Source organism: Uranotaenia lowii, unplaced genomic scaffold, assembly GCF_029784155.1.
Source record: "Uranotaenia lowii strain MFRU-FL unplaced genomic scaffold, ASM2978415v1 HiC_scaffold_851, whole genome shotgun sequence".
NCBI classification, from domain to species: domain Eukaryota; kingdom Metazoa; phylum Arthropoda; class Insecta; order Diptera; family Culicidae; genus Uranotaenia; species Uranotaenia lowii.
The window spans coordinates 1-11,633 of record NW_026598813.1 but is presented as its reverse complement, the minus strand read 5'-3'; the positions used below and the strand labels follow the sequence as shown (position 1 = coordinate 11,633).

The 11,633-nt window shown below is 40.8% G+C and overlaps 1 protein-coding gene and 1 pseudogene across 1 annotated transcript; one reads left to right on the top strand and one right to left on the bottom strand.

Annotated features, from left to right (window-relative positions):
* The first annotated feature begins 49 nt into the window (after nt 1–49).
* LOC129760930 (uridine 5'-monophosphate synthase-like) lies at nt 50–2,805 on the top strand. The gene is given in 7 exon segments (XM_055758614.1): nt 50–321; nt 419–648; nt 723–758; nt 760–961; nt 964–1,002; nt 1,589–1,701; nt 1,703–2,805. Coding segments are annotated over 6 exon segments (1,464 nt in total). The 5' UTR covers nt 50–321; nt 419–504; the 3' UTR covers nt 2,633–2,805.
* Nucleotides 2,806–3,593: 788 nt separating this feature from the next.
* Nucleotides 3,594–4,611, bottom strand: LOC129760931 (rRNA methyltransferase 2, mitochondrial-like; annotated as a pseudogene).
* Between the last annotated feature and the right edge of the window lie 7,022 nt (nt 4,612–11,633).

Sequence of the window (11,633 nt, the reverse complement as noted above, 5' to 3'; positions counted from 1 at the left end):
TAGACTAGAATCCGCATCCCCGCGGGTACCTATGCAAAAATGTGAGACGGGGAGCACATTCAACTCTTCTTCCAAGAGTAGGTAGTAGGCTGTTGCTGCCAATTTGAGTCTCGTTTATAGGTTATTACTTGTGTATGCTATCGATGAAGTTGGCGTAGGTTGAATCGGTTGGTGGGATCATAAAGAAAGGACACGCTCACTCGAGGTATTGCTTAGTCGGCATTCGAAGGGAACGGAAGCATTTTCAAGGTCGGTTTCTGGCAGTTTTCGGTTTCGAACATCGTTCGATAAGCTATTAGTTTGGTGTTTGTTGAGAGTGGTGTGAGTAGTTTATACTAATATTACTAGCAGAGGGAGAAAACGAGTACTCGTCACTGCACATTACATCCAATCTAATGCACTAATTGTAACTACGCAGTGTCAGCGAAACCACGTGAAAAGCACTCGATCCCCGAAGTTCGATATTCGCACCAAGGATCGCCATTTATCGTGCCCAACCACACCATGGACCAGACCAAGTTGAAGGAACTCGGCTTACGCCTGTTCGAGATCAATGCCTTCAAGTTCGGTGACTTCAAGATGAAGGTCGGGATCAACTCGCCGGTTTACTTCGATCTGCGGGTTATCGTCAGCTATCCGGATGTGATGGTATGTTTTCGCTCTTCTACTTTTTGACATTGACTTGGACTTTGTTGTAATGGGTTCCAAATTTCGCGATACAGGAAACGGTTGCCGAGCTTTTGACCGAGTTCATTCGCAAAACGAAAGTCGACAACCGGGGCGCATCTGTGTGGAGTTCCATACACGGCGCTCCCGGTGGCCACGCTGATTTCCATCAAGGCTAACAAACCGATGTTGATCCGCCGAAAGGAAGCTAAGACCTACGGGACCAAGAAGTTGATCGAGGGCAAGTTCAATGCCGGGGATAAGTGTCTTATCATCGAGGATGTCGTTACGTCCGGGTCAGTATCCTGGACACGGTGAACGATCTACGGGCCGAGGGTGAGTTTTCTTGGAATATAGAGCATTTTAGTCTAAATCTCTGCTGCAGGAATTGTATAGAACGCATAATGTAATCAGTTCCAATTGATCTAATGATAGGAACTGTTTTGAGTCGTGCTCGTGGGACTTGATTGTTGTTCGCCAGACTTGATTAATTTTGACAACTGATGGCGACCGGTTTGGAAAACACATACCGGTAAGGGCGTGTCGATTTTTGAACAAAGCATTGCCATTCTTTTTTTTAAAGATAACGCTTACGATAGCTTCATGTGAACGTAGATTACAGGAAAATGAATCCATATGTTTTTTTTTTGTTCACTGGGTTATACACTGACTTTGTGCACCAACCACTCATGATCAAACACGTGCTTGATAAAACAATGTATGTGTAGGTAATCGAGTTGTACTATCAGTGCATCATCGGTTCTGATGTTATAGCTGTGATGCCGATAAAGCATTTTAAAGCCTTTACTGTACTTTCAAGTGGCGTTCATCTAACATAGTTGAAAATCTCCTTACGTCGTTCAATCTGCGTGTTGATAACGGTAGAATGTTTCATGTGCCTAATTTCTTTGACCCATTCCAGGCCTGGTCGTCACGGATGCCATCGTGGTGGTGGACCGGGAGCAGGGTGGTGTCCAGAACACGGAAGAGCAGGGCGTTCGTATGCACTCACTCTTCACGCTGTCATTCCTGTTGGAACGTGCTGCTCGAGAAGGGCCTTATTGAGGACAAGACGGTACAATCGGTGGCCAAGTACATCGAATGTGCCCAAATCAAGAGCGACGGGTCATTCATGAACGGCAACGGAACCAAGGTGATCAACGAGCTCAGTCGAGTCGGGATGACGTACGAGGCTCGTGCTGATCTGGCCAAGTGTCCCATCAGCAAGGAGCTGATGAAGCTGATTGCGACCAAGAAAAGTACGCTCTGTCTGGCGGCGGATCTAACTCGTTCCGAAGACATTCTGAATCTGGTCGAACGTGTTGGACCGTACATCTGTATCCTGAAGACACACGTGGACATCGTAGAGGACTTCAACGAAAATTTCGTTAAATCTTTGCAATCGTTGGCCAAAAAGCACAATTTTATGATCATGGAGGATCGGAAATTTGCCGACATCGGTAACACAGTAGCTCTCCAATACTCGGGGGGACCGTTCAAAATTTCCAGCTGGGCTGATTTGGTAACGGTTCACTCGCTGCCCGGACAAGGTGTTCTGAAAGGATTAAAATCCGTATTAAATGAGCCATCGCAGCAAAGAGGAGTCTTCCTGCTGGCTGAGATGAGTTCTCAGGGTAATTTGACAACGGCCCAGTACAGCGCTGCCACGATGAAGATTGCAACCGAAATGGAGAGTGAATTCGTGGCCGGTATCGTGTGTCAAAGCTCGGATCTGGTGGCGTTCCCCGGTCAACTGCAGCTGACTCCCGGAGTGAAAATCGAAGGCGGAGTTGATGGGATGGACCAGAAATATAACAGTCCGGAGCATGTGGTCAAGGAAAAGGGTGCGGACATTTGCGTTGTGGGACGAGGAATTATCGAGGCCAAGAATCCAGAGGATATGGCCAAGACCTATCGAGATCGCCTGTGGGCGGCCTATTGCGAGAGAGTCGGAGTCAGCGAATAGCAGTTGAAGAAATATATCTGAGAGTATTACCATAAGAAAAAATCGACTTGAGACCTAGCTGTTGGGTTTAAAACATTTCCATAAAACACAAAAACCATTCCCTGATGAAATCCGGAAACATTCATTATAGTCTATTGATTGAAATTGAAAATAAAAATTGGAGTTTCAAAGTAGTTTTTTGTTATTTTCGTTGTGCCAATAATATCTACAAGTTCATGAGATAAATCAATTTATCTAAATAATTCTTTCTGAAAATATATCTTAGATCTAAACTTTCGAGACATTAAAAAAAATTATTGATAAGAAATATCGAAATGGTACTATGTTAAGTTTCACATCATAAAAAAGAATCTAATTTCAGACATTATTTCACAATTTCCAGTATACATTGGATTTAAATTCCGCTTTTGGGATTTAACCTTCTGTCCTAAATAAGGACATAGAATCAGGTTCAATACAAGGATTTAAAATTCAGGTTCAAAACTCTTAATTTGATTGTAATGTCAAATTAAAATCTAGAATTTAAATCAAAAATATGAATTAAGATTTATGTTGAAAATTTCAATTGAGAATTCCAATAAATTAAGATATTAGATTCAGCATTAATTTTCGTTTAACAAAGTAACAAACTTTCAACAATTAATTAAAATCATATACTTATGTATTAATATTTTTAAATATATTTCTTTTAAAAAATTCAAAAAAAAAACAATAATAGAGGGTTTAAGAGTCGGTTTAAAAATTAGTAGGGATTCATAAATCCTTTGGACTTGAAATACCGAAAAATAAAATGTTTAAGATTCGAAAATGTTTAATGTTTAATGTTTATTGTTAGGAGTACGAATCAGAATTCCGCAAAACTTCAAGCATATGCACATGGAAATATAGTTATGAATGATATAAGGAGTTTCGAAGAACTAAAACCCTTTCGTGTAATTTGAACATTGTAATCCAACTAACAATCTATCTTAACAAAAATAATGGACTTACCCAAAACGCTACCGTTCTACTCCAACGAATCCCCTCGCTAGGATAAACGCCTCAGCAGAATCACTTCGACTGGCACGAGGCTTTATCCGCCGCACCTGTTCGTAGTATTTGGCCATATTCTTTTCCAACGTCGGCACCTCATTATTGTCCCAGATTTTGACTAGCAGCGAGGCATTTTTAGACGACATCAGGATGCAAAGCGCAGAACCGAATAACATAGGGTAATGATGTTCTCCTGATCTAAGGAACGGACCCCCAGTAGCATTGGGAGCCATATCGGAAAGTACACAATCTACTCGTCGATCTGCCATTAGCTCCCGGATGCGGTTCTGCGTTTCCGGTCGGGTGAAATCTGAATTACCCAGAATTGTGGCGTGCTAGAAGTTACATTGTTTTGAAACAAATTTATTACATAGGAACTGAAAAAAATAAGTACCTTGATCGGGTAAACCTGAAGCAAGTCAACCCCGATAACCATTCCTTTGGGTTTGTCTGCAAGCGACCCATCAGCGTTAGACTGTTTGACCGCAATTTGAGACCATGATCCCGGGGCAGCTCCACAATCGATAACGTTGAATCCGGGTTTGATGATACCGTATTTCTGGTCTATTTCTAACAGTTTGAAAGCACTCCGGCATCTTTTAAAGGTCAAAATAAAGAGAGAGGTTAAAAAACCGGAAGTGGTTAGAAATTTGATTTTAAAATTTACCTGTAATTCAACATTTTGGCTCGTTCCACAAACGGATCGTTCAACTGTCGGGTGAGCCACTCTTGGGAACTTTTCTTCTTACCCTTCAAGTTGGAAGGAATCACTTTTGTAAAGCTTTGCGAGAAGGTATGAAGCCGGCGAGTCAACATTCTGAATGCTTTTGTTAAACCTGACCTAATTTTAGACGACAAATCATTTGTTCTTACTAGTTATACTTTTAATTACAATTTATTGATAAACTTTTCACGGTTCAAAATTTTTGGGAGCAGTTCAAAGAAATGGCAAATTTTCCAATTAGATTCTAGCCTTAGCGTTTACAATCGCAGTTTGAAATTTATACACTGAGGAAAATATGTAGTTTGATTTTTTGAAAATGAAACTTTCAGAGGAATTCTAGGTAAGGTCCAAACAATGTATATCAACGGTATCAACCGAATTGAAACAATATTTGTACAAATTAATGTATAGAACGCCTAGAACGTCATACTTTTGATGAAGTAATTTTCAAAATTTGAATTTAAAAAACAAATATGGCGTGGCGATTTGTTGCGTCGATAATCAACTGACAGTCAAGCGGGCGTGTAAACAATGATCTGTCATTTGATGGACCATAACCAAAACACGCAATTTCGTCAGTTTTTGCCAGCATTTCAATCGGATCGAATGTGTTTAATGCTCTTATGAGTCGCGCTCTGTACAGAAGAAAAGTGAACAACTTATTTTTTTGTGATCGAAAGGAACGGACTTTGTGATCATTGTGCAATTATTTTCCTGCTACATTTTGGGGTTTACAAATAGAGGCTGAACTGTTTTGCCTATTCAGGGAAAAACAAATTCACTCGAGGAAGTCGGAACCTATAGAATCGGCTGTAATGAGTTGGGTGGAGGAAAACTTTTTGGAAGTAACCATCAGTGCATATCGAAAGTTTTCTCCAGCGGCGGGTGCTGGGATTTGGTCTAATTGTCATTCCATTCCTGAAGATCTGAACCTGTGAAGTGTCCCTGGACCACACCATTAGTGGAAAGTGAAATAGAAAATCTGTACAACAGTCTTTTAAAAGGGAAAAATTGGTACAATGAAATTCCAGATGGGGAATTGCCAGCGTTGGGGGCGGATGATCCGCTTCCAGATGATTCTGCTGGTACTGTTTTCAGTGGCGTTTGGAGAAATTGCGTCACTCAGAACTGCGAACAACAACGCTAACGAGGTGAGTTGGAACTTAAAAAAATTGAGTAGATTACGGAATAGAACCCGTCAAACCTAGATTGATTGAATATCACGTTTTCAAATGTTGAATCCTTCAGCAGAAAATCCTCTGGCAATTGCCTCGTTGGCAAATGATTTAATAATAATCGTCACGATAGATAAGGGAACCTGAAGCAACACTGAGCCGATGCTGGAGCCAGAGTAGTATTGGTTTGGTTTGACTTGGTTAAGAGCAACCGGAAGAATTTTAGAAGTAGAACGTAATTTATTCCGGCTAAAATGTTCTGTACATATTCTTGATCTATATTATCGAGATTCTTCATTCTGATACTTCTAAGTTAGGTACGGTATATATATGAAATTTAAAATCTGAAACATCGTTCAGAATTCTTATTAATGACTTTGATGCCTTCTAAATTTGAATTTTCATTCAAACCAACTATCCAACTTACCTAAATGTGAACACAGGTGATAATTTTCTGTTGCAGTTTTTTATCATTCGAAAAGAGTTTCAAAGAACCAGCTGTTTACCATCTAAATTCTTATCAATGTTTGGAAAAGGTATCGCATCAGGATTTTCAGTAAAATCTTTAACTGAGATGTTGCCAGTGTGCATCATGTGCATGTTGTAGATTTTAATGGTTCATAGAAATCGTTATGTTATTACGTTGTTAAGGTCAACTGCTTATTCATATGTGCAGCTTGAACCAAAGCACACACTTGAAAAAGTTATTTGTTTACTGATTAGGAAACTATGCTGTTCAAATTTGTTTCTGGTTTTATTGCGAAATCATCTCCAAACTCATTTCCATTCATAGCCTCTTTATGCCCTCAACTTTCCTCACAAAATATTGTACGCACGTCGATCCTCCATAATTATTACGCATTTGCCCTGTTCGGAAAGGACCGTCTATACTAGTCAACATGTCTTAAAACGAAAAAATTTCATAGTAAACGAAATTGAATTGAAATTATTTTTATGATTCTTTTTCTGGAATTTTCAACCTTAGGGATGATTTATCCCGTCAATACTTCGTAAACCGCTATTTTGATTTTTTTTAAACCTCCATACTTGATACATCACGTGAATGGCAGCACGTCGCAGCTAAGGCCGCGATCAGGGAGTTCCCCGAAACGTGGAAGCGGCAGAAACTCGTCATTCTGCCAAAACCGGGTAAGCCTCCAGGAGACCCATCAGCGTATCGGCAGATCTGTCTACTGGACATAGCGGGTAAGGTCCTGGAGAAGGTGATTCAGGACCGTCCTCAGAGGTACACTTAAAGTGAGGGCGCTCAGGCTAACGAAGAGGAGAGGGCTCCGCTTTTGCACGGTGGTCACTCTGGACGTGAAAAACGCCTTCTACAGTGTCAGTTGGACAGCGATTGCGTCTTCGCTCATCCAAATGAGGTTCCCGGCATATCTGTATAGGCTTGTGGAAAGTTACTTCCATAATCGCCAACTGCAGTATATGTCCGGTGAGGGTTTACGAACACAAGAGGTTTCGGTGGGTGTTCTACAGGGGTCAATACTCGGCCCGGTCCTGTGGAACATCGCATACGACGAGCTCCTACGAATGAGCCTCCCATCGGGAGCTGAACTCGTAGGATTTGCGAATGATGTAGTCCTCTTGACGAAAGGCTCCGCTAACGTGTGTAGGATATCCCAACGCCGGTGGTATCCGAGTAGTGACGCTTCCTAAGGTGGAAACTGCGGGGATAAGACTATACCTTCCCCGTAGCGGACTTCGTAAGAAGAGGGTTAACCACTGTCGAGGGAAAACCAACGGATAGAGAGCCTCTCGATGCCGGGCGAGCCTCTCGAGTCGGTGTAGGATGTCGTCACTGCCGGAAAACATCCGAGTCGTAGCGTTAAAAGTCTCGAATGTTTGCCGTGACAGGCGCGAGTCCAGGACAAGCTGCTCTCGACCGGCACACGACGTGCAGAAAAAGCCGTTGGCCGAAATTTCTAGTGTTACCAGCCAAAGGGATAAAGAAGACCGGACAACGGTCGTAGTAGACTGACCTCACCGACGGGGAGCTGTCGAGTAGTGTGCGTCCGACCTCACGGTTTTAACCTACAAAGATATGGCAACATCTTCGGCGTGGCGGATGCCGTGGGTGCGCCTGTGTTTCGTTCGAGTAGGGCGGTTCCCAACGAACGAAGCTGCGGAGATAAGACTATACCTTCGTCTCAGTGGAAATCGTTGGGAAAGGGTTATTCCACGATCGGAGAATACCCACGGGTAGAGTGGCTCTCAATGCCGGGTGAGCCATTCGGGTCGGAGTAGGATGATGTATTCGTCGGGAATCATCCGAGCCGTTGCCTTAAGTCCCGCGCGTGTGCTGTGACAGGCGCGAGTCTAGGATATGCTGCTCTCGACCGGCACACGAGGGGCACAAAGGTGGCCAACCTCGAATCCTGGAGATAAAAGATCGGGCTTCGAGTCGTTAGAGGAGAGGTAAGACCTCCAATCTTCAGGAAGAGAGGTTTGTGTGGTCATCCCCGAGTCTTTATGATAAGAGTTCGGGTCTCGAGTCGTAAGAGAAGAGATCATTCCTTAATCAACAAGAGGAGGGATATAAGTGGTCACCTCGAGTCATTACGAGGAGAGGTCAGATTTCGAGTCGCTAGAGGAGAGATCGGGCCTTGAATCGTGCAGAGGAGAGGTCAACCTCGAACCAATGCAAGGAGGGGTTGGATCTCGAGTCTTTTGAGGAGAGATCAGGCCTTAAGTCGCGAAGAGGAGAGGTTTATGTGGGAATCTCGAGTTATTGCGAGGAAATGTCGGTTCTCAAGTCGCTAGAGAAGAGTTTGGACGTCGAGTCGTAAGGATGAGAGGTTTTGCTGGAAGTGGTCTCGGCCTTGGAGCGCACTAGCGTGAATCGACCTCCCACTATTGAAGCATAGTTTGTTACACAGTTCGAGGTGGGAACTAGGTCTGCGGCCTCAGGTGGAGTTTAGGGAGTATGAGGTATACACAGAGTATATCATGAGTATTCCTATTGTATCCATGGACAAACTGGGAGAACGCGGTGGCTCGCTGTGCCTTGGAATACAATCCGTAAACCAGGGTTTACCACCTGGGTGATCAACTAATAAAAAAACTGACATTCCTTGAAAAATCCTTATTCATACATACATATATAATGAAACTCTTCTTTTCCTACTTTTTGCCGATGCTATTTTTAGAACAACTCGAAACTGCTTTATCGACTAGCTCCTATTATGGTCCAGTTACTGAGACTTTATGACCAGCGTATCAGTTTATACTCCGTAGAGTTTACAGTGTTCATTTTTACGTCAGAATAATTATCCTTAACCTAGATTTTAGGGTGGCGGGATTGGATCCCTGGACCTCTGGCTTATAAGCCAAAGACGTTCGCCATTAGGCTAACGGACCACCCCAAAACCAAAATTCAACTAAGTAGTTTCGGAAAATAGAGCTAATGTATTCCAAGTTTTCAATAAACAACATTTAGAGAATTAACAATTTTAAATCGATGTTTAAATAAGTTATTTATATACACATGAGTAAAAGTCCAAGAGAAATAAATCTTGGCGCTTCTCAAACTTGAGAGTTGCATCCTTAACCAATCTAAAATTGAAAATCATATGAGATCCATCCATAGCATAATTTTAGTTTTTGGATAAGTTTGTAAGTAAAACAAACTTTCGGTATCAATACTTTTTTTTTGGAATATTCAGATTTTGAGGTCGAAATTCTTTTTCCAATCAAGAATCAGAATTCAGGATCAAAATAGAAATAATTTGGAAATTTGATTTAAAATAGTTTTATTATACAACAATAGGTAGTATATTTTAGGCGAATTACCCTACAAAAATTCATGTGCCGTGGTATTCTTTTAGGATTAGAATTTCAGATTCAAATTTCCATTTCAGATTTCAGACTAACATTATGATTAGAAGTCTTAAACTTAAGTACCGGACACCGGATAAGTTTTTCAATTACTGTCCGCCAACTGCATCGTTGATATAAGTCGCAAATGAAAGAAAAATGTTTAACAGACTATAATCGAGAAAAAAAATCATTTTTCACACAAATATAGAAGTTCTTAAAAGGTATTTAATTTAAGATAATGAGTTATCATAATAACGTTAGAAAATTGTAATTAAATGTTCAAGTTAGATTCTTGGTAACAGTTGTTTAGATGTGGAACCATAGTAACTTGTTACTATACAGTAAACAGGGTCTTGCCTATAAATAGGAACGACTTGAACTTTAAAAGTTAGTTCATAATAAACCGTTAATCTGAAAACATCAAAACTCTTTATTAAAGCAGTTTATTTACCCCATGTGTCCTCAAATGGCGGCGGATAGTTCATGTTCCTTGTACATTTCAAAATATTCATACCAAATTTGGATTTAAAAAAGTTTGTGCTGTTCGACCATTTTTTTTAAAGCTACGACTTTCCTCTTTCATTTGAGCCCAAATTTGAAATAATCCATCGAGCGGTCTAGAACACTTCATATTTTTGAAGATTTTTTAACCTTTTTAATGGTTTTTTCAAAGACAACATCATACTAATCACTGTAAAAAGGCTTGTCTTACCTTTAGCGTTGATCCAACTCCATATTTTAATAATATGATCTACTAGCAAATTTCAACTTTGTAGAAGACAACAAAGTGATACAAGTTGAGAGAAAAGAGTTGTATTGTGACAAACAGAGTGATTGTACCAAGACCAGAAATAATATTCTACCAACTTAGTTATTGATTGTAGAATGTTTAAGTGTTTAAGATGGTTTATTTACATTTAAAAATCAATCGTTTACATAGATTTCCAGTGTTGCATAAAATCCCTTGAGAAAAAAGACAAAACAAAATTACATAGATTTGTTCAGGGTAATCTTGGGCATTTATGGGAATTTTATTATGAAAAAAATGTCTCCCGCTTTTCTTGAAAATGTAGTTATTTATATTTTGTGCTAAGTTAGTGTGAGGACTTCGAGGAAGTGCAGTAGGCGTTGATAGGATCGGACGTATATTTTTTTCCGCGTGTGTCAAAATTGTAGTCGAAAAAATTCTTTTCCATTTTATTCAATAAGGAGTAAATTAAGTTAAGCATTTTCCTCTAATAGCGGAGAAATACCCTCGAATTCTGATGCTGCTCTTCCCAGAATTTGCAAGAGCGAGTGAATAAGTCTAACGAGTGTTGTTACCCCGGCCGGGTGTGACCCAATGGCCGTACTGTGGACGATTCTTTGGCAAAAATTCAAGTAAAGGTTTTTTTACGCGGTTTTTTTTTTACACGTTTTTTTTTTACGCGGATTTTCGAATTGACGCGGTTTTTTTACGCGGATTTTCAAATTAACGCGGTTTTTGAGAGAAAATATTCTAAGATTTTTTCAAAGGAAAACACTTAGAATCTTTTTGTAGTTGGGAAAATCTTAGCTCTGAGACTAAGAACGTGATACATGAGATCTGAGACCTGAGACTTGAGACCTGAGACCTGAGACATGAGACCTGAGATTTGAGACATGCAATATGAGATTTGAAATATGAGACACGAGACATGAGACGTGAGACCCGAGACATGAGACCTGAGACATGAGACATGAGCCATGAGACCTGAGACATGAGACATGAGACATAAGACCTAAGACATGAGACCTGAGACATGAGACCTGAAACATGAGACATGAGACCTAAGACATGAGACATGAGACCTGAGACATAAGACATGAGACATGAGACCTGAGACCTGAGACCTGAAACATGAGACATGAGACATGAGACCTGAGATATGAGACCTGAGACATGATACATGAGACATGAGACATGAAACCTGAGACATGAGACATGAGTCATGAGACCTGAGACATGAGACATGAGACCTGAGACATGAGACCTGAGACATGAAACATGAGACCTGAGACATGAGACCTGAGACATGAGACATGAGACCTGAGACATGAGACATGAGACATGAGACCTGAGACATGGAACATGAGACCTGAGACATGAGACATGAGACCTGAGACATGAAACCTGAGACATGAGACCTGAGACATGAGACGATCTGAATTCCACACTGTCAAATAAGCGTCACTATATTCTACTATTCTATTAATC